This window comes from Botrytis deweyae, assembly GCF_014898535.1.
Source record: "Botrytis deweyae strain B1 chromosome Unknown BDEW_064, whole genome shotgun sequence".
Taxonomy (NCBI): domain Eukaryota; kingdom Fungi; phylum Ascomycota; class Leotiomycetes; order Helotiales; family Sclerotiniaceae; genus Botrytis; species Botrytis deweyae.
The window spans coordinates 60,679-83,114 of NW_024066271.1; the positions used below are offsets into that span (position 1 = coordinate 60,679).

Here is a 22,436-nt window from a genome sequence, read left to right on the forward strand (position 1 = left end):
CGGATAAGAAGAATCATGCTCGAAGGAAGGTACGATGAGAGCCTTTTTCGTTTGTTGTTTAGGAAGGTAGGTATTCGTGAGTTTCTTGATTGACACATGATTTTTGCCAAGGCGGATGGCTGCATAAGAGGAGGCTCAATAGGATTCCAATCACATCCATGATGATTCACCACCATGCTCTTGATTCACTTGGAAACGTTGGTATGATACATATTATCTTTACAAATTGATAGTATGTCAGGCAATTCGACTATGTTATTGCTCATTCGTCAACGTCGCAACTATTAGAGATCTCCTCGTACTTCTTATAATTCTCCCCGTAAGCCTCGATCTTCGCCATGATTGCCTTATAAGCATCGCTGCCAATCACTACTCGCAAAGGTGGATTCGATAGTGTAGCAAGTTTGTACATTGCCTTCGCACCTTTCTCTGGATCTCCAGCTTGAGTGCCGTTCCTCTTTTCCATTGCTTCCTTGGCATTCAGATGATCATACGCAGGGTTTCGTTTCTCGGGAAATTGCATAGATCTTCCAGCCCAATCAGTTCGGAATCCACCTGGCTCAACACAAGTGAACTTGATGTTCCATTCCGGCTTCACTTCTTGACTAATACTTTCAGTGAAGCCCTCGACTGCCCATTTACTTGCACAGTAAATGCTGAAAAAAGGCACGCCTCTTTGACCTCCAATACTAGTGACTTGTTGAATGAGGCCGCCACATGGCTTTTGGTTTCGCATTACATCCATTGCCTTTTTGGTCACGGCAAGAAGGCCGAAGAAGTTTACCTCCATCTGAGTGCGAGCTTGTTGCTCACTGACTTCTTCAAAGACACCGGCAAGGCCGTATCCTGCATTGTTGACGACTACATCGACGCGGCCAAATTTATCGGTTGCGGATTTGAAAGAGTTTTCAATGTCAGATTGACTAGTTACATCAAGTTTGAGGGCTAGAAAGTTCTGTTGCTATTAGAGAGCTCCATCTTATGGGGCAGAGATAGTACCTTTTCACTTGTCCCCTCGAACTTTAAAGTCTCAGGCTTACGAGCAGTTGCGACGGCAATATCTCCTCTAGGTTGAGATCAGTTAAGCTTTATTTTACAGCATTTTTCAAAGAGAGCTTACTTATCGAGAACCTCTTGGACGAGATGGTTTCCGAACCCGGTAGAAGTACCAGTGATGAAAAAGACTCTGGGCATGATTGTTGCAGTTGAAGGAAGAGGTGTAGCTGGCTGATTATAGAGTGTTTCGTCTAGATTTCTTACATGAGAATAATCCCAACGATGATACTCACCAAGTATGCCAGCCAGCTATGCATATATACATCAGGATTGGTATTAGGGCCGGATTTGGGGGGGCAAACTTCCAGCAGAAGCATAAGTGGGAAACTGAACGACGTCATGATTAAGTCATTAGTCGTTGCCCAGATTCCATGCGTCACTACTCCTTCTATGAATTAGTTGAATAGTCTTCTATGACTTAGTTGAATAGCTGATGGATGGAACTATCTAGGTATTTGGTATTGACTTTGTTCCATCACAACTATTTACAATGATACGAGAGAATTGAGGACTGGAGCATGTGGGGTGTAAGTAAAAGCGGTGAAAGGAAAGGCAAAATCCAATTCCGGCTTGATTCATTACAGACAAGAAGAAGATGACATGACTTCGAGTTTGTGGGGGGATGAGTTCGATGCGTCTCGAGCTATACAAACAGACGTTGATGTTCAAGATCGATAAGGAGCTCAGTCTTATACTTCGTCAGGTTTTAAGATAGCGCTACCATCCACATTTCTTCTGTTCACCGAGAAGCCAATCGTGATTACTATCGTGCAGCCAGAAAGTGTACAACTCTGAAGCTAGATGCATATTACAAGATGACAAACTACAAGATAACTAACCTGGTTTTCTCAGTTCCAGAGTTATATACTTCTTAGCCATATAAGTATTTAGATCAATACAATAAAAAGATTAATAAACACAGTCAGAAAATATACAACTCCGAAGCTAAATGTATATGTATGAAAAAGTAATAAAATATGAAGTGATCAGTAACCCATATCTAGATGAAGCATTATCCACTTCCTAGCTGTATTTGCAACAATTTTGCATCGATACAACAGAAAGATTAATAATAAACATAACACTCGTACAATCAGAAAGTATACAACTCCAAAGCTAGATGCATTTATCAGAAGGTGGTAAAATACAAGATGATTGGTGACCCATATTTAGATGGAGTATTATGTAAGAGTTGAGGCCCCGGCTTATCGCACACTAGCCGAAAACATACCAAAAACCTTCATTTCTTCAACTTTTAAACTATATATTATTTCAATAAATATAAGAATTGTATTATTGAAATTGATATATATTATAATTGATTATTGAAATTATTTAAAAAAATGAATAGATTATTTTTAGCATTTTTTTTAATATAGTTGTAAGTTTTCAAAGTTAGAATTTCCAAAAAATCCAAAAAAATCGACTTTTTTGTATGGGAAAAGTGTTACATGTAATAAATTTCGAAAAATTTCAACTTTGAAAACCTATAACTATATCAAAAAAAATGCTAAAAATAATCCATTCATTTTTTAAGATTTCAAATATAATAATTTCTTATATAAGAGATTTTCAAATTAAATTTTGGATTATTTATTGAATTATAAAAGAAATAAGTTTATATAGGAAAACGACTTTTTTGCAGGGATTTTGTCACGAAAAAGGGTAGTGTGCGATAAGCCGGGGCCTCAACTCTTACTTTCTATCGTAGCCGCACGAGTATTTAGATTATATAACAGAAAGATTAATAAACACAGTATTACTACAACCAGAAAGTATACAATTCTAGAGCTACGAGTATTTAAGTCGATATCATAGAAAGATTAATAAACACAATACATGTGTCGCTTTTCGTCACCTGCATTAGTCTCGGAAGGACGACGATTATCACACAGCTAATATATTCCATTGTAATATATTCTGTAAAAGTATATATTGAACAATGCCTGCTCCAAAAGCTCAACTCCAGCTCCATCTATCTCATCCCCAAACCACTCACTCAAAGCAGCTTCCAAAATGCATGTCAAAGATCTCCCCTCCTTCAAAGATATGCCCCCAGTCGCGGGAATGCCTCATGGAACGGCATGGGGTCTCTTTGACAAAAACGGCGAGCGAGATGATTGTGGTACTCTAAATTTGCTCACGCCCGAGAATACACTCGAAGCAAGCAAAGAGATTAAGTCTGGCAAAAGTGTTGCATTGAAGTGTGTCTTATTCTCATTCTTCCCCTTCCTATCTATCCCGTAACTCTCTTTTCCATCCGATGATCACCAGGAGAAGAAAATAATAATGCACGTATACTAAAACCTGCTTGCTCTCAAAAAGTTGGTCTCAAGACCGCATTCACGAACCTGGATTCAATCGCGATAGTCCGAACCATACAATTCGAGATCTGGCTGAATTTGGTATCAAAGCGTATGATGATGTGATATACATCAATACGCAAAGCGGTTCTCAATGGGATGGATTTCGTTCGTCTTCCCCATTGCCTTTTTCCATTCAACATATCACATACACTGCATGACCTCCTCTCCACCTCCACCTCCACTCCACTCCACAATCCTCCCAACTCAAGTTAACAAGACTCGTAAAGGTCACTGGGCCCACCAAGCCACATCCCTCTACTACAACAACCTGCCCCACTCCGAAATCAGCTCTCCCGTCCCAGGAACCCCATGCAAAAACGGAATCGACGCCTGGACCACCCGCGGCGGCATCGTCGGACGCGCCGTCCTAATCGACTATGTAGCCTACGCTCAGCGCCACAATATCTCCTATTCCCCGGTCACGAGACACGAAATTAGTGTTGAGACAATCGAGGAAATTGCAAAGGAACAAGGAGTCGTATTCAAAGAAGCGGACATCTTGATTGTGAGGAGTGGGTTTGTGAAATGGTATGAGGAGGCGAGTACCGAAGAGCGCATTCGAGGTGCGAAAAACGCCCATGAATTCGTAGGCGTGAAGGCATGTGAAGAAACAGTGGAATGGATATGGAATCAACATTTTTCTGCCGTAGCGGGTGATACGGTTGGGTTTGAGAGTTGGCCACCAGAGGCAAATACGGGGTTGGTTTTGCATGATTGGTTGTTGGCTTTGTTGTGAGTTTGTGTTATTTACTTCTCTCTTTTTCCCCTTCTCTTCCTTCTCAAATCAACCCGCTCTCCACCCTAGTCCCGACCGAGCAAACATCAGACTGTTTACTATCTTTCCATCCCTCCACCCACGTCAACATCAAACTGACTTCCCTGCCAAGCGGTTGTCCAATAGGCGAACTCTGGAATCTCGAAGAATTGGCAAAAGTATGCGCGGAGCAAAATCGATACTCTTTCTTCTTCACTAGTGCGCCGTTGAACTTTCCTGGTGGGGTAGCGAGTCCACCAAATGCTGTTGCTATCTTTTAGGTATGAAGTCATGAGAGTGAGAAAATGAATTGGTTGAAGATAACGAGAGGTGGAAAGAGGGACAGAGTGGTAATTGTAGTTGGATTTTCTTCAGATCTGTTCCCAATTCATCCTAGTCGATGAACTTTTACCCAAGATACGCTTTGATCCATTTCCCCCATGAGTCTGTATCTATACCTCCCTCTTGCCCACTGCTCCCAAATTAACCACATTCCTCAAATTGCCAAACGGCAAAACATCACTGATTCTCTTCGAACCACTCAACCACATAACCAATCTATCTACTCCGCATCCCCATCCACCAGTAGGTGGTAATCCGACCTCCAACGCTTGGACATATCCTTCATCCACTTTATCCATCGGATTCTCTATATCTTTAAACTTCAACTGCTCTCTGAACTTATATCTTTGTTCGAATGGTGAATTTTCCTCCTCGTACATATTCGCTATCTCTTGATGCTGAATGAATAGTTCCACGCGCGCGGAGACAAGCTGGTTGGTTTTGGGATCGAGGAATGATTTGGAAAGGGGTGCCATGGAGGAAGGATGGTGCATGATAAATGTTGGTTCCGAGCAATGGGGCTCGATGTAGAGGGATGCAAGTTTATCTAGGAGACGAGGAAGGGTTGGGTTTTCAAGGACTTCGAGACTATGCTTTGTAAAGAGTTCGAGAAGGTCGTCTCTGGCGTCATTTTTCTGGAGATCTGGTAGCTTTTCCCCAAGTGCAGCTTCGACTGCGGGTATGAATTCGATTCGTTTAAAGGGTTTTGTGTATAGATCCTCTTCGAAGGGTGGAAGATTTGCGAAAGGCATGTATTTGACTTGTTGAGGATCATCACGCAACCCATTGACAAGCCTTACAAGGCCTGAAATTAACTTCTCAGTCATGGAAATAAGATCCTCGAGGTCGGCATATGCTTTGTAAAATTCACAAGTTGTGAATTCCGGGTTGTGTATCGCATCAAGACCTTCATTTCTGAATGCAGGACCAATCTCGAAAACTCGATCTAAACCACCAATAACCAAACGTTTCAACCATAACTCAGGAGCTATTCTCAGAGCCAACTGTTTTTCGGGGAACTCCGTTGCATTCGTTTTGAATGGTTGAGCCATGGCACCTGAAGCCTTGTCGGCAAGAATTGGTGTTTGAAATTCGAGAAAATTATCTTGGACTAGGAAATCACGGATATGTTGTGTGATTTTGGATCGAAGTCGTAAAGTAGCAGCAACATCATTGTTGACAAGAAGATCAAGATGTCGATTTCGAATACGACTTTCTGGATCCTCCAACTTTTGAGGTACTGGTGCCAGACTTGGAGTCAATACTCTAGGTATTTCGATCAATCTGAGAGTGGAAAACCCGTTTTCTTTTCGAATCGGGTAACCAGTTGCAGCTGTTATGTGTTAGATTCACAAACATGAACACATAAAATCTTCACTCACAAATCATATCTCCACGTTGCATCAGGTAGGTTAAGTTTTCGAAGGAAATCGGTGATTGCACATTGACATCTTGATTTTTGAGAATCATCCCAGATTCAGCTTCTAATTGAATTGAATAACCATCTTCTATTATATTCATAAAGACAAGCTTAGAACCAAGCTTTCGTATACTTCCAATTCTACCTACAAAAAATCAACTCCTATTCATTTTCTGCTTCGAAGATGGTTCCTTACCATGCAACGTAAGAGCAATGGCTTCATCACTATCCACACCTGGTAACATTTCCGCACATTTTTCAAGACAACTTTTCACCGATGCGATTTTACCAACCTTTTTAATTCTAGGATAATGAAGAGCGCCAGCTGACTGAAGTTTTTTTATCCTAGTTTCGGTGGGATCTAAACCTTCCTTCAACTTTACCCTAGGAATCTTAATGCTCTCTTCTGTCTCGCAGTAGGGCCTCTTCGACCTCTCACTGCGTAAAGAGTAATGTGTGGAAAAGAGTCGTGCATATGCAGCTGGTTTTACCGGAAGAATATCATGATAGAGGTAGGGTCTAAGAAACCGAAGACCAGTAAGAGAACTCATTCTATATTCTTTAAAGCGACTCAATTAGCTTAAATTCAACCGAAAACAATGTGAAATCATATGAAGATATAAATATTGAGTTTTTTCAGACAACGGATCGATGTGAGATCAACCACTCTCCCGAAGAAGGGTGTCAGTCGCAACGGTTCTAATGTTATATGGAAATCATCATATAAACTCATAGTGAGATTGAGCAATAGAGCAAAGAAGAAATATTATACATACCAATTAATTATTACACTCTCTCAGACCAATTGTTGGTAAATAATAAGAGAGTGTTATTGTTGATGAAGGAATTGATGGAATTATTCGAAGCTCAGCTTCGAGTTTTATTTTCCAAAAAATGTGTATCTCCGGAACAATGATTTACCGACGCTAGTTGAGCTTTCCCTTCAAAGTTCATCCACCTAGGATTGAATCGAAGATATCAAACCAAAGAAGCCCAAATCTATTCGATATTAATACATCTCTCTCATATACGAATCAAATATCTCCCAACTTCACACACATAAAATACCGCAATCATGTCGATGTTCGGAATGGGTCGTCCTCAACCATCCTCGCAGGAGAAAATCGCTGCTGCTGAGCAAGAGATGGATTTGATTACCGATATGTTCAACAAGTACGTTGTCAATGAATTCATTTGTCATTGGGGGCAGGCCCCCAAAATCCCACGGCTCGTTGCACTCGGCTCTTTATAGCTATATTCCATACTCAAACAATCTACCTTCAAGGCAGTGGCTCATGGAGGGGTAGCGGAGCGACATTGCCCTAGAAGCTGGGGATGGCTACGTTTTTACTTGGAATACCTGCATGATTTTAACCTATGCTAATAATTTCGCTTCTAGACTCAGTCAATCCTGCATCAAAAAGTGCATTCCCAAAGATTACCGCGAGGGAGAACTCAACAAAGGCGAAGGCGTCTGTATCGACCGCTGCGCATCCAAATTTTTCGACGTCCAAATGAAGATTTCCGAGTTATTACAAGCTGAGGCCGCAGCCAAGGGAGCTGGTGGTGGTGGATTCGGGGGTGGTGGATTTGGAATGTAAAGTTAAAGATATCTATGAAGAGAGGCTGGAGGAAGTTGTGTATTATTGAGCCGGTCCATTTGGGTAAACAAATGATGCAAAGATGACATGATGATGAAAAGGCAGGCACGAAAAGGACTCCACCAGAATACGTCGAGGCTATGAAGAATATTTATGGGTGATGATAAGCTCATTGATGTTAATATTGTACAATAGAATGTGGTATAAGGATCACATAAGGTGGCTTTTTAAGTCCACTGCCCCCATCTCTAAAACTCCAATCCATACTACCATGCTCAGATAAATATAAATGCTTGATGGGTATTCCCAAAACGCCTGCTAAATGAATCTCCTCGGATCAACAAGGTTGATATAAAATTCAAGGATTTCTTGGTGCCACGATATTTGGTCCAGTACCAATTCCCGTAATAGAGCGAACAAGCCAATGAGCCCAACTTTCCTTTCTAAAAATGTTTTCCAGTTCATCTGCTCTTGCCTCAAGATCATCTACCTGTCTTTCAAATTGAGATACTCCATCCTCTACATCCTGTACTTTTGACACAAGAGAATTGAGCTCGTACTCGAGTTTGGCTCCAAGGACTTCAATATCCTTGAGAGTTTCTGTAACATGTGATCGTTCTTCACCGAGGAAATCCTGTGTATTATCCCTTAAATCTTGGTATTCTTCGCTCAACTGCATGTGTAACTCCTGAAACCTTTCCTGGTCAAGAGCTGCTTGATCGTCTAAATGGTTGATCCCGTCGATTTTCCTCTGTACCCATGGGCATAGATTATTTTGAAGGTCCAATATCTTCTCGTATATTCGTTTATAATCCTCGTTGAGTAATTTGTGATTTTGTAAAGCGAGCCAGTCATCTGATTCGTCAAACTTATCAGTAATACCAACAGGTTCCCAGGTTAGAACAGCGTCTTCGGCATCACTGAAAGACACATGACGCTGTAATTGATCTTCGCAACGATGTCTCCTAGAATGGGATGCATCGGAAACACTATGCCGACGATGAAGTATCGCCACAAAATTATGATTATCACTACGTTCTGCTTCTAGAACTGGGCCTTCTAGGTCACCCTCGCCACAAATGGACCCTGAAATAGAAGGCTCCTTTGCGACAAGTTCACGACGAATTTCTTGCGCCTGTGCCTGCCATTGTTCTTCGGCTTCCACGGCTTTCCTTTCCTCCAATTGTGTAGCAGTTAAAATTTGGGTGACACCTGGTAAGCTTGTCTTGGAATTGCCAGGGGGTGATTCGCTATCACTTTCGCGTAGCCCAGCTTGCGCTAATCCATTTACGAAGTCTTTAGTTTTTGGAAACCCATTTTCATATTCTCCTGGTTTGGTTTTCCAACTAAATGCTTTATTGATTGTCGGGCTAGATGGTGTGCCCATTCCATGAGGTGTTGCAGTCAAATGTCCCGGGCTAAAATAACCACCGTTCTCATCGAATTCACGAATTTCGTCTTTCGATTGTTTACTGTTATGGCCGCGTAGGCCAACAGCATCCTTGATTCGTCCAAACCCTTGCTTAGCCTCACTCATTTTGCCTGTAGCTTTCTTGAAAACAGCTTTATGGAGTTGGATTTCTCGATCGTTTGGTGTTTCCAGCATGCTCGTGGCCGATCCTGGCGGCTGTGCGGAGTATATTTCATCGGAGACTTCTTTCTTGCGGATATCTACATCATCCTCTGGTGGCATTGAATCAGCTCTGCTGTGAGACCACATGTACCCGCCGTGGTCATCCTTTGTAAATGACATGTGAGCCGCAGCGGGTTCTGATTTTCCGTGATCATCGGCACCCGTCCGTCTTGATTTTCCATACCATAGCCATTTGGATCTTGCTCCGTGTATCAAACTTATGAAGCGCTCTAAATCCCAGGTTTCAATGTCAGCAATACCAGATTTATCACGACCAACCATTCCCATAACCATTTCACCACTCTTCCCACTGACTTCTGCAAGGGTCGATTTGACTGCTTTTGGAACTGCCCAACCTTCTCCCGCAGCACCTTTCGCAGTACTTTGATGCAATCTCTGCAAAGTGTGCCTATCTAATCTCCTAGTACGCTCCATCTTCTGGGACTTTTGAAAATAAGCAATACCACGCTTGAGACTAACAACATCGAATGCGTCCTTCGCCACCGGGGCTCCATAGTAGTTGAGTCGATTTCTAGCACCCATGAGTAACCCTAGGAGTGCGGCCACAGTAGTCGGACCCAAGATTCCATCGGAGGGTTCAATATTATAGTATTCGGATCCAATTTCGGTCCACCAATCATTTATCGCTCTCTCCGTAACGTCGCAGAGACAGCCGTCCGCATATTCCTGTTCTAATTTTCCAAATATCATTAGGGCGACTTGACAAAGTTTCACTAATTCGATGACAGCGCCATAGAGAGGTATTCGATCGCTCGTCCTGTATAATTGGAAGAATTTGGCTTGTGTGGCAGCGGCCGGGGCTTGAAGACTCATGCCGGATCGTCCAGAACATCCTAACCTCTTCAAATTCTCGTTGACGATGAAATCTTCCCTATGCTTCCTTACATCTCCATTCGGCACAGGAATAACATTTAGGCCAGAAGGAAAACTGCTCAAATTTGTCACCATCAATGTTCCCAAAGGCGTGTCCTTAGGCCTGGCGTGGTGTTGGGAAATGGCGTTGAAATAAACTCGAAGTCTCGGATTCCATGTCTCCTTATCTGCAGGTATCCCCAGCACGCCTACTTGAATCCTATGTCTGTCGTCTCCTGTATAGGTCGTAATAACGAAAGTAGGATGGACTCTCGAACATGCCCATTGCTCAACAAGATAGATTTCGTAGCCTCTGAGTTCTCCGTGACGTTCTATCACTCCCGTTGCGCTGTCCTCTTCGAGATATCTGTTAGAATTCATGCATTAGTAACTAATCCCGTAATTAATGGTGAGATTTTCTCATGCCTGAAAGCAACCGGGTCAGCGAATACATAAGGCTGCTTCGCATGTTCTGGTTTGTTGCCATTTGATGTGTTCGTTGCGCCATTGGCATTACCATTCTGTTTTGCTTGAGAGGTTGAACCACTTTTATAAGAATGAGAAGTCGTTCTGGAAAGGGTCAAAAGATCCTCTCTATTCATATTTGGATCATATGCATGAGGAACAGAGAAACGAAAAGACATGTTATTCCCCTTTATGCCTTTGTCACCCTTCTGTCCTTTAGGTCCCTCAATTCACTAACTAGTAGGCTCTGCGCTGTGCTGCGGTAACCGTTACTGGGGTCCTTTGATGTGACGTCGATGGTGGAAGGGAAAACCTTCATTGCATTTATCTTTCTCCCCAGCAGACGGACGGTAAATGATGGATATAAAAGGAATTTCTCTCAATATGCCTACCTACCTAGCATGTTTCATATGATCAAGAATAGATGTCCATCTTTTTTTTGTTTTTTTGTTCTGAAGTCACATAACTTTGGGATGCATTAATCATCCAAAGCAATCGGGATTTTTGTGCTTTTGCCATTCATTCCCGGTTCATTCAAAGACGTGCGCATGTGATTTGTGATTTTATGATTTGTGATTCAGCGGGACAAGGGAGAAAGCGAAACAAGATCATTAATGATTGTAATTAAGGTCATCCATCCATCATCCTACCTGGTAGGTCTCTGAGCGTTCATCATCCCTGAACAGTGAACACCTTTAAGTGGGTAAAATTCACCTGTAGCTACCCTCCTACTCTAACAAATCATCATTCTCCAGGGTTCACTGTAACTAGAAAAGGTATCAAATCCGATGAAGACCCGCCAAAGTTAACTGACAATCATATCGTACATGTCCTACAGACGACGAACCGTATCCAAATCAATAACATTTACCATATCACGACACTGACACCACTGAGTCTACATATTCCTCTCCCACTATCATACACAATACACTACGGACTTTTCACACTCGACTTCCATCTAGCATTTCAAGCGACACCGACAAAATTATTACATACCTATATTGAAAAGGCCAAGGCGGGGTGAATAGCTATGGATGTTCTTGAGAAGGAGATCATTAAGCTGCAGAGGGATTCCAGCTTTGATCAAAGTATTGAGGATGTGGACAAGATCATACAGCAACTGGAAAAAGCAAGAGATGCTATTGAATCAGGTACATATATCCAGAATCCCCGAAGAAGCAAGTCGGCGGCGGAACTTAGGGACATGAGGACCTGGAAACATTGCATGTCCCTATTTCCACTCCCATTTGCTTCTTGACTACCATGTATGATCACTGAACAGTTTCCTTCATCTAGAACCTCAATTCGCTTCCATAACTTTAACCAAACTCCAGCACCCATTGAAGAATGGTTTTGAGAAAGTTAATGATGATATAAAAAAGATCCATAAAGCACATGGTACCTACGGCAAAGCAGTGAACTCGGTGAGTGATGCTTGCTTATGGTCTTACATAAAAACCTTGAGCTGACCATTATTTCCCTAGAATCTCCCAAAACAAACATTACTTAACGAAATCGATGCTCTTGCAAATCATACCGAACTCGTAAATCGAGCTATCACCATGCACCTTTTACGCGAAGGACAATTCGGAGTAGCATCAACATTCTACGAAGAGTTACAAAATATGAAAAAGAATGGTTCGGGTCCAGGAGCAGATCCAAACTTGCTTGCGCCAGAGGACGAGACTGTGGAGGAAGGACTCCAAGGCGAATTCGAAACCATGTATAATATATTACACCAGCTCAAAGAGCGGAACCTCCACCCAGCAATAGAATGGGCACAAAAGAACAGCAGAGAACTCGAAACTCGAGGTAGTAATCTTGAATTCGAACTCAGCAAACTCCAATTTGTTTGGTTGTTTCTGGGTCCTGAGGCAAACGGTCTCCCAGATGATGGAAATAATGGTCTACCAGGTGCACTTCAATATGCTCGTGATTACTTTCCTCGATTTCAAAGCCGGTTTCTCAGAGAAATTCAGCAACTTATCACAGCCATGGTCTTCGAATCTAACCTTCAAGAATCCCCTTATCGACAAACTTTCGACACCTCCAGCTCCTGGTCTGACGTCTGCACCTCCTTCACCCGCGAATTCTGTTCGCTTCTTGGCCTCTCAGCCGAATCTCCGCTTTATCTCGCTGCAACAGCCGGAGCCATCGCTCTCCCTACCCTCATAAAACTTGCTACAATCCAAAAAACAAAACGTACGAATTGGACAACGGATACAGAACTTGCGGTAGAGATACCGTTACCGAGAAGCATGATATTCCATCCAATTTTCGTATGTCCGGTGAGCAAGGAGCAAACGAATGAATCTAATCCGCCAATGATGTTACCTTGTGGTCATGTGGTTGCGAAGGAGAGTTTGCAGAAATTGAGCAAGGGTGGGAGATTCAAGTGTCCATATTGTCCAGTTGAGAGTCAGATGAAGGAGGCAAGGCAGATCTACTTGTAGGGTGGTTGGGTGGAAGTGGGAATCGGGACGGGGACGGGATTCTGATGAAGAGAAGTAATATTTATGTCTAAGGATGGCGTTGGTTCTGGGTTATATATGGACGGCTGAAAGGTTAGGTGGGTTGGCATATGTTAGGATATGGCATTAAAGAACGGGATGGGATGGGGCGTAACAGGGCGTTTATGGGATATGGGCTACGGGACACACAGATACATATTGCGATTGTTGAAGTGTATTTTTCAGATTGTGCAAGCAATGGAATAGCGATGAGCCGCGGAGAGGGATCTCCACACATTAGCATAAACTATCTACTCTACTTTGGAATAGAAGAATGAATGAACGATATCACTATCGATATCCTTGATCTGAAATGAAGAGTTGAGTCACAACCTCAATCGTGTCAGGAAGGGGAAAAGGGTCTGAAATATCATATCTAGACAATCATGAATGGCAAAACTTAACAAAGTACAATATATACCCAGCGAAAAGTAAAACATGTTGTCACCAAAACAGCAGTAGAGAAAGTCGCAAAATCAATCGAATGATTTAGAAGAAATCACGGTAATTGATTGTTCAGATGTGCAACAAAAGTAGGTTGGTTGTCTTTCCTGTCTTTCTTGAAGCGGTGGAGATGGAGATGGAGATGAAGATGAAGGTGTCTTGAGGGGAGAGAGTGGGATCTGAGGTGTGAGGTGTGAGGTGTGATTTTTGAGGTGAGGTGAGACAAAAGTAAGTAGGAAGAGTAACGAGAAGACCGAGAGAGAAGTTTGGAAATAATGTGAAGTGAGGTCTAAGTTCGATTTGAGGCGATTAGCGAGAAATGACAAGGAGGGAGATCAGATTCATCACTAATACCAACCAATACATTTACATTTCATTCCTGCATTTTCTAATATGCCATTTCATACTCAACTCATTATGTTCACCCTTCTCATCGTGATAGCTAGCTAGAGTATCATCAATTTGGAAGTTTACACTACTTTGTTCAAATCTGTCCACTCTCTTCACTCTCTGGTATCCTTTGGGTTGGTTATAAACTCATCAACACGTCTCTTAAGTTTCCTCCTTGGCAGGTTCTGCCTTTGCATTTTCGTCTACATGATCCGTCTTCGCTTCTGTTTCTGAGTCGGTTTCCATCTTGGTATCTTCTTCTCCTTGCACTACATTTTCCTTGGCATCATCCGGTTTGATCTCAGGGTCTGCTTGTGGTTCGATATCCATCTCCTCTTTAACCCTCTTTTCCCCAGCTTCACTTCCAATATCGTCTTCTGCTGCTCTTTTCGATGTAGTCGATTGTTCATCGTCATCCTTAGCCTCAATTTTCATGTTCGCATCTCCGTCTGCATCTTCACCCTCCTTTCCCCTCGATTCCCCATCTTCTCCTTCCTTCCCTTTCTCCTCTTCCTTTTCCTCCGTGAAATCCGGCCTCCTTCCCACAGCAGCCTCAACATCAATCCCGCCCCCAGTCATTGGCACTTTTCCCGGTTCTTGAGGTCCCATGTCTTCCATTCCAATCTCCTCTGGACCCCGCGCATGTGGCATCTCATCGTCTTCTCCCATTCCACTTTCATCTCCTTTCCCCGTCCGTTCTTCTCTCTCGGGTTCCCTCTGTATTCTTAATTGCGATGCTGGAACCACCCCAGCTTTCTGTTCCTGGCGTAATAATTCTCCTTGTGTAACTCCACCTTCTGCTCTCAAACCTTGTTCTCCAGAACCAGATGGCGATGAAGAAAGTAGCGACATCATTGCATGAGATCCAACTGATGAAATACCATTTACGGATACAGAAACTGTCTCAACACCACCCGGTCCATTCGGTCCATCAATCGTTTCGGTACTCTCTGTTCGTACCTCCCCACGAGGTGAGCCTCCTCCGGAATTCGTGCCATTTGAACCTGTGTGTGAGAGGCTTGATTCCCGCTTATTCAACCAACTAATGGGAGTCAATAATGCACCTCCTAGTGCTTCGTCACTACCTAGTCCTCCATTCACCGGAGCGGTTCCAGTTGTCGGATTACTCCAGGTAATGCTAAGAGGGTCAACGGAGGGAGGCGTTCCATTACTGAGGACAGAGGAAGAAACTCTTGGGTCTGGAACGGCAGGTGGGAGAGGGAATGAGGTGATGGGCGATGTGACATGGACGACGCGATCAAGTGCGTGGAGGTAAGAGGGAAGAGAGCGGTGGTGTTGAGTGGGATTTAGTAGGAGTTCGGATAGGCGTTGAATTGTGTGAGGTGGGTGAGTTGGGAATTGCTTGTTCAATGTATTTTGGACATCGAGAAGTTGCTTGTAGCAGATTGGTGGAAGAGATTCTAACGACGGTTGGGAGGTAGTAAAAGGGTCTTCAGTATTGGTATCGCGTTTGGGGGAGAGTGAAGGCGAGGAGGGGCGAGGGTGTGTTGGAGGTTTGGGAATTTGGAAATCGGTGATGACAATCTGAAATCATGAATTAGCCATCGGCGCACAATATAGAGTTGCTAAAGAGAAATTCAAATCAGAGCATACCTTTTCCAATCTGGTCATCAACCTCTCAAGTAAACTCGGCCATGTCGAGCTATAACCCAAATGTCAGTATAGCATCCATGATACTTCGCATTCCTGGCGATCGTAAGTATGCGCAAAACATACTAATCAATGGATTGGCCATGTGCGAGTGTCCTCAATATCTCATCATCATTATCAATATCCATTTTAAGTGTTTGCGACAAAATTGAATGTTATGTAGGTTGATTTGATTTGTTAGACACTGAGATTAGTAGGCGCGTTTGATAGTGATAAGTGGTCGGTTAGCGTTGAGGTGACGCGATTACGATTGGGAGTGATAAAGTCGAGAAATTTTGGTGGGAAGGAGCTTGGGCCGTGGGTAGAATGGAGGGGAGATGGGGGATAGAGTGAAAGCTGATCAGGTTGAATTGGAATTGGAATTGAAAGGGCAAAGTAACATGTCAACAATCAAATTGGTTATGACATGACGAGATTTGTATGATGTTGACTTTTTTTCATATACAAAAAGAGGAATGAAATGATAGATGTTTCTCTGCTATCAACTCCTCCAAACCTCTGTCACCTTCCCTACAAACAAACAGTTTCGAACGCTTTGAGAGAAAGAACCACTAACTTCTCTCCCCTTCTCCCCCTTTTGCGAGCCGATGGTGTTCTAACGGGCGTCGCCAGCCTGTTCTCATTTTGCTTCTTCGATTTGAGACTCCAATATTCAAATTCGCCTTGAATGTTTTATGTGGTATATTAGGATTCATGGCAAGATGCTATTAAATTCAATGCTTCGGTTTGAACTGTACAAGAGACTATACAACAGAAGTTGAATGGGACATCGAGGAGAGCTCTGAGAGCCGTTGCCCAATATGCGAAAGATTAGTACAGTATCCCTTTGATCTGTCAAAACGGTGACCCATCAAAGTCATCTCGCCTGGCTCAAATTCAATGATCAAATGGTCCTTCAAGTTCTAACTGTGGTAAATGAATCATGATTCAACCCCTTATTAGAATTCAATGTAGCAACAGTCCTCAAATTTATAGTGCAGATTTGATTATTAAATGGCTTTGGTATCAAGTTGGGTGTAAATATTATCGTCCATCGCGGGGTCTAGGAGGTGATCGCAGTAACGTAGGATTGTGAAACGATGAACCTCCCTATAGCCCGAGTGGCCATGAAACTGAGGGTCGCCTTACTAAGGAATGACGAACCTTCAAACGGCCTTGTGAAATTCATTCGACATATCAGAAACGGTGGCATTGAAGTGGTGAGTGGGGCTCTTTCAGCTTTCTTCAAAGATTGAAGTATCATTCAAGTATGCCTTGAGCCTGCTCTAGCACAACTTTCCAAATCAGTGTCGAAACTATGCATGGAGCAAACCCAGGTGAGAAGGCAGGATTCTTTCATGTGGAGAACGAGGGCATAAATAGCATATGCATGCATTAGACAACATCAGAACCTTGGTTATCAACCTCTCTCGAGCCCACCAGGCCTCTCCATCTTGATCGACCGTTGCTATCAATCAGCCTTAGAACACTGCCTCACTGATCCGACCACGTGCCCACCTAGAAATTAACCTTATAAGGTATCGTTGGTCAAGTTAGCCAAAAGGTCTAGAATCCACGGTTGCATGGCAATCTTGGTAACGCGGAATACACTTACTCACTTACCTTTATCCAGCTCATTTGAATCACATTCGTAATAGGATTTCCATGAACGGAACCAAAAGATTCTCAAGTACTATACCTAATACGTACATGTCCACTTTAAGATATATTGGTTGGTGGAACGATACACGTATGCCTGGATTTTCGCCTAGCTCCAACAATCCTCGTTCAACGAATATATAAGGCCAACCTCCCTCAAATCCCTTACGCTCTTCTTCTTCTTTTTCTCTCTATACTTACCTTGTTGAAATGGCCGTTGATCAAGCATAACGGCGTTGCGATACGAGTCCTCCATTGCACATCGGGGCGACGAGAATCGTTCAGTTACCTTCGGGTACCTGATCGGCGGAATTTTTGATTGCACAAACCTTCGTGGATACTTTGTTTTCATTGAGATCTTGGCTTGATGCTGGGACTTGAAGAAGAAGAAGAAGAAGAGAAAGAAAAAGAGTTTTGAGGAGTAGGTAGTGAGTGTTGTGATCATGTTTTAGAGAGGTCAACAGAAGATCTGATTCAACCAACGACTAACCTCGACCAATGAATTTGATGATGTGTGATGATAATGCATCGACTGTCTCCGTGTTGTGGAAGTGTGATGTCTTGAAGCCAATGTACACCAGTGCCAAGATGAACAATGGTTTCACTCAAGAACGAGAATGATTAGATGGTATCCTGTCACCTGAGTTCTTCCAGCCATTCCCATCCAAACTCAGTCTGGGAGTATCATCAGTCCGACATTTGTGATTGATGTATCAGATTAATTGTAAAGTTCATCTCTTGAGTAATAAAACGAGATCCATATAATAAAGTTTGTCACAACAAGAATAAAAGTAGATGTGCAGTCTTCACGTTCGTGTTGGCTTCGCTGTCATGCACATCCTCGAGACATCCAATCCTTCTCATATGCATCATGCTGCGAAACATAGATCAGATGTAAACAACGATTCGCAGAGATGGGGATGAAAATAGCAAACGACATGAACACCCACAAGAATACTGTAATGATCACGTTAATCAATCCACTCTTGAGGTCTAGCTGGGTAAGGTACTAGGAGTATGCTATGCTAATACCCGGTATGCTATGCCACCATTTTCTTACATACATACCTAGGTACATGTATTCATTCATTAATTATGCCGCAGTTTCCGAGGGTTGCCAGCCATATTTTTCATCGATCGCATATCGCTGAGCCTCACTCCATCCCACGACTGCGCCCAGTTCTCCAGGATTGAACAATGGATACACCAGCCATTCTATAGAAGCAATGATGTATGAATTGATGATGATGATGATGTTGATGATGTTGATGATGTTGATGATGTTGATGATGTTGATGATGTTGATGATGTTGATGATGTTGATGACTTCATTGGTGAATGTTTTGGGGCTGGTGAAGAATACTAGGTAGATGGATGGATGAATGGATGAATGGATGGATAGCAATCTGAAATCAGTTACGATATATAGATGTAAATAAAGTAATTTCCCTGAGAATGATTTTACAATGACTAGGTACGACACAACACGACACGACACGACACGCACACAGCATACATGATACAGCAGACACCAATAACAAACGCAACCCAAGATTAATACGAAATCATCATTCATTCAGGGTTCAACGTTGCCCAGCCTTATATGAAAGCTTTACCACTTTTTCCTCCGTATTGATAATATTAACCTGAGTACGGGGGGATTGTGGGTTTGTACAGAGGATGCACCGTTTTGGGTAACTAGGTTGGAAAGAATATAGCGCCAAGTCCCTGAAAGTTTCAGCGTTCTTCGTGGTTAGTAGGTGACCCCAGGCCCGGTTAGGCCCAGGTTAAGCCCATTCTAAGCCCATTCCAAGCCCATTCTAAGCCCATTTTATACTGTAAATGCCGCAGCTGATACCCAGTTTAGGATGTAATAAATAAATTGGCATTGTTCATTTTCGATCTCTCCTCTCCTGGACGTGCTGGAACCCCAAAGTTAATCAACAAATAAGAAGAAATAAGAAATAAGAAATAGGAAATAATAAGGAATCAGGAATCAGGAATCGGAAGTCGGAAATCAGAAGTAAGCCAATTCAACCGTTTAAGGAAGTCCATACGGATACGATACTCTCCATACTCGAGCCGTACTACTCTACCGGTACTATTCTACTCTACTCTACTCTACTCTACCCTTCCCTTCCCTACCTCCAACCTTTTACCTCCCGCCTCCTACCCAGCTAGTCCTCTCATCCCTTCATCTCTAAACACAACAATACTCGAGGGGGGGGAAATCACGCCCATTCATTCACACCTCCTCCCTTCTATACGACGCATCCTATCCTATCACGTCCTATCTATCTCTCTCTCTCTCTCTCTCTATCTACCGAAATCTTTCTCCCTCTCTCCCTCTCTCTCTCTCTCTCTCTCTCCCTCTACGAATCCCTCCATCAATTTATACGCTCTTCCTCATCCCTCCCATCCACATCCGCATCCACATCCATCTCTCCACCCTCCAACAAATCCATCCGACCTTCCGCAAAACCTAAATTCACATTCACGAGAAGAAGAAGAAAAAGGGAATCCTTCGCTATTCGACCTCCTATCGAACCCTCAACCAATAACCTCCTACAATTCACACTCGTTCACTCGCGCGCCCGTCCTTCGATTGATCGGCTTCCTTATACGACCTTCACTTTTTTTTCATCACCCGCGATCGTTTCTAGAACCCCTACTGACTTCCAAACCCACCTGAACCTCTAAAAGATCTCAACGCCACACTCTTAACGTTTCACCATTGGGTCACACCTTATTCATACACATAACGAACCAAAACACAACAGACGGCCATTGATTCATTTTTGGCCCTATCCTTCCATTTGATAGACTAGCATATCCCCAGTCTCCATCGAACATCGAACATCCAATATTCTCTTCTGCTGAGACCCCCGCTCTCAGTGCATGAATTGATTCAACCTTTTCGCAAACGATCCGTCCTTTCTTTTCTTTCCACGACAGATTCAAGTCATTCGCTCCTTGGCTCCTGTTAAGGAGCCTTAAACACCGCCGAAGTGGCTTTCAGCAAAGACTCTCGAAAGTCCCTGCTTTCTCTTGGTCAGGGACCATATGAACAGGACGCTGGAGGGTATTTTCATCGTGAAGGACTCGCATCAGGACCCAACGCGATATCATCCGCAAGAAAAGAGAAGATGTATGTCCCAAATACCCCATGGACATGGGCGTTCATGATTGCCGCAACCGTACAAGCCGCTGCAGTCTTAGCAATTGAATCGTAAGTCTTCCAACAACTGGGAAAGAATCCCGTCGTCGCTCTTCGGTTTCATTTACTAATATGTATCCCTAGATATGTGTTCGCAAAATTCCAAACCAGTCTGGTCAAAGGCAAAGAACAAATAGCTCTCGATCGAACAATTCCAACCTACCTTACTCTATTCATTTTCGGTTTCCTTTATCAAGTTGTTCTAGTGTACGATTCTCTACGACTCAAAAATACAATTCAGGTTATCGGTCTTTGCATGTACAATGGCGGAATGCTAATCTATGCCTCCATTCAATACGATCAAATTCAAACAGCCATTGAATCTTTGGGCGACCTTGGTTATGTGGATGAGGACGCAAATGTCTGGCCGGATGTGCAAGGGCTTTTGGTCGCAGTTCCATGTATTATCGCTTTCTTCTCCATATTGATGTCATTCATAGCCTGGAAGCTTTACGACGAATTTGCCTGGACGATTTACAAACACATTAGCGCTGATTTGCGGATGAAGCGCAGATTCTTGACCTACCAAGTAAGTCAAACGATGTTGCTACTTCGATTCCACAAATACTAACAAATTCAGATTTACATTGCCTTGTTGAAATTCGATTTCTTCTTCTTCTTGGGATTCACCGTTCAATTTCTAGTTATCGTTACTGGTGTACAAGATTTCGAATTCGGTTTGACAATAGCCGCCATTCCCGTTACCATCTTCATTTTATTCATGGCCGCCTTCTGGACTCGACGTGAAAATAAACCAGGAATGCTCTCAGCCATCTTCATCTTTCATTGTGGTCTGGCCTACTTCATCTTCAAACTTGCTCGAATGTACCAACCGGCCAAAGCAAAAGACTATTTGCCAGTTCGGAAAAATTTGACCAGTTTCGCCGTCATCACAATCATTCTCATTATCCTAACAATCGTAAACGCTTCGTTATGTACGGCAAACTTCAACAAAGGTCTAAAGCCGCATTTGAGAAAGCGAAAGCTTGGTGGTGAAGAGGAGAAGATTGATCACATGACCGAATTACCGGATCTCAATAATTCTCACAAACAAACGAATCGAATGACAATAGATTAAACCAACAAAAAACTTGTGGATAAAAAAGCGGCATATAACTTCAAGACATCTGATTACATATTTCGGAATTGGATCAAGGTTGTTTTGGACGGACTGTATACTGGGACGACTATGACATTGGGTTTTCTTTTTCTTTCTTGTCACTTTTTCTTTGTTCCCTTTTTTCTTTTTTTCTATGCGACTTTTATTGAGATAGTCATTTTTGAGCGAAGATATTTAAGCTTGCCTTGCCTTGGTCAATACGGCTGGCATGCAGGTAAAGGCATTCGAGGAAACGAAACCTCACTTCATACCCGGAATCGATGGATATTGGTTGGTTGGCGTTTGAAGGGGCGTACTATGTGAATTTTTGTGTTAGGAATGGCGCAAGTGTTTGCAAAGCAAGATTCAGATCGAATCGTGTGATGGTTGGATGATTGGTCTTTAGGACTATTATTCTGAATTGGATCGACTTGCTGAGCAGGAAAATCTATTTTTGACGGAGATAGAAAGAGGCAGAGAGCACAGTAGCACAGCATTCAGTAGCTTGCAATGTGATGTTTGCATATGAAAGCGCTAGCAAAGCGAAGGGAATCTTTTATGGATGTAACGGGGGAAGGAGGAAATGGGGAAGTGAATGAAAATTATGGTCTTCAATATACGTCTGACGATCTTTTGTGCTTTTTACTCTATGTGATTGCTGTCCCGGTTTTAGAAAAATAGCCTGCAATTGATAGAGGATGGAGTAATATCGTATTTTGCCTTTTTTCTACTTGTCCCCCGATGACAAAAGGAGGGGGGAGGTGGATCCACGTTGATCAAGAATGAGATGATCCTCTATACCGCGTTGGGTGTGTTAATCAAGTAGGTGTACTATTCGGCACTCCGATCCATGGTTCCTTACTCACTAGGCAAAATCCTTGCTAAACACTTACTTTGATTAGGAGAAAGATTTTTTGGAAGTGGGGATTGTGAGTTTGGGTGAACGGGTGATGA

The 22,436-nt window shown here is 42.9% G+C and overlaps 8 protein-coding genes across 8 annotated transcripts; 4 read left to right on the top strand and 4 right to left on the bottom strand.

The window, feature by feature from the left end:
* Nucleotides 1-262: 262 nt before the first annotated feature.
* On the bottom strand, nt 263-1,194 carry EAE98_012351 (uncharacterized protein; the record flags this gene model as incomplete). The annotated part of the gene is made up of 3 exons (XM_038959976.1): nt 263-955; nt 1,000-1,066; nt 1,121-1,194. The coding sequence occupies 3 exons, from the start codon at nt 1,192-1,194 to the stop codon at nt 263-265; spliced, it is 834 nt and encodes a 277-aa protein (XP_038803671.1).
* Nucleotides 1,195-3,072: 1,878 nt separating this feature from the next.
* EAE98_012352 (uncharacterized protein) lies at nt 3,073-4,457 on the top strand (the record flags this gene model as incomplete). The annotated part of the gene is made up of 4 exons (XM_038959977.1): nt 3,073-3,260; nt 3,382-3,527; nt 3,650-4,154; nt 4,310-4,457. The coding sequence occupies 4 exons, from the start codon at nt 3,073-3,075 to the stop codon at nt 4,455-4,457; spliced, it is 987 nt and encodes a 328-aa protein (XP_038803672.1).
* A 171-nt stretch (nt 4,458-4,628) lies between these two features.
* Nucleotides 4,629-6,489, bottom strand: EAE98_012353 (uncharacterized protein; the record flags this gene model as incomplete). Its single annotated transcript, XM_038959978.1, has 3 exons — nt 4,629-5,851; nt 5,901-6,083; nt 6,135-6,489. 3 exons carry the CDS (start codon nt 6,487-6,489, stop codon nt 4,629-4,631), a joined length of 1,761 nt encoding a protein of 586 aa, XP_038803673.1.
* Nucleotides 6,490-7,013: 524 nt separating this feature from the next.
* EAE98_012354 (uncharacterized protein) lies at nt 7,014-7,539 on the top strand (the record flags this gene model as incomplete). The annotated part of the gene is made up of 2 exons (XM_038959979.1): nt 7,014-7,111; nt 7,338-7,539. 2 exons carry the CDS (start codon nt 7,014-7,016, stop codon nt 7,537-7,539), a joined length of 300 nt encoding a protein of 99 aa, XP_038803674.1.
* Nucleotides 7,540-7,897: 358 nt separating this feature from the next.
* EAE98_012355 (uncharacterized protein) lies at nt 7,898-10,689 on the bottom strand (the record flags this gene model as incomplete). The annotated part of the gene is made up of 2 exons (XM_038959980.1): nt 7,898-10,399; nt 10,483-10,689. The coding sequence occupies 2 exons, from the start codon at nt 10,687-10,689 to the stop codon at nt 7,898-7,900; spliced, it is 2,709 nt and encodes a 902-aa protein (XP_038803675.1).
* An 854-nt stretch (nt 10,690-11,543) lies between these two features.
* Nucleotides 11,544-12,966, top strand: EAE98_012356 (uncharacterized protein; the record flags this gene model as incomplete). Its single annotated transcript, XM_038959981.1, has 3 exons — nt 11,544-11,664; nt 11,810-11,937; nt 11,998-12,966. The coding sequence occupies 3 exons, from the start codon at nt 11,544-11,546 to the stop codon at nt 12,964-12,966; spliced, it is 1,218 nt and encodes a 405-aa protein (XP_038803676.1).
* Nucleotides 12,967-14,019: 1,053 nt separating this feature from the next.
* On the bottom strand, nt 14,020-15,656 carry EAE98_012357 (uncharacterized protein; the record flags this gene model as incomplete). The annotated part of the gene is made up of 3 exons (XM_038959982.1): nt 14,020-15,402; nt 15,472-15,520; nt 15,595-15,656. 3 exons carry the CDS (start codon nt 15,654-15,656, stop codon nt 14,020-14,022), a joined length of 1,494 nt encoding a protein of 497 aa, XP_038803677.1.
* A 2,837-nt stretch (nt 15,657-18,493) lies between these two features.
* On the top strand, nt 18,494-22,129 carry EAE98_012358 (uncharacterized protein). Its single transcript, XM_038959983.1, has 4 exons — nt 18,494-18,922; nt 19,034-20,395; nt 20,468-20,912; nt 20,964-22,129. The coding sequence occupies exons 2-4, from the start codon at nt 20,313-20,315 to the stop codon at nt 21,459-21,461; spliced, it is 1,026 nt and encodes a 341-aa protein (XP_038803678.1). The 5' UTR covers nt 18,494-18,922; nt 19,034-20,312; the 3' UTR covers nt 21,462-22,129.
* Nucleotides 22,130-22,436: the final 307 nt, after the last annotated feature.

Coding starts and splice junctions, on each gene's coding strand:
- EAE98_012358 (XM_038959983.1), top strand. CDS start 20,313: ATGTATGTCCCAAATACCCCATGGACATGGGCGTTCATGATTGCCGCA. Junction 20,396..20,467: donor GCAGTCTTAGCAATTGAATC/GTAAGTCTTCCA, acceptor ATGTATCCCTAG/ATATGTGTTCGCAAAATTCC. Junction 20,913..20,963: donor GCAGATTCTTGACCTACCAA/GTAAGTCAAACG, acceptor TAACAAATTCAG/ATTTACATTGCCTTGTTGAA.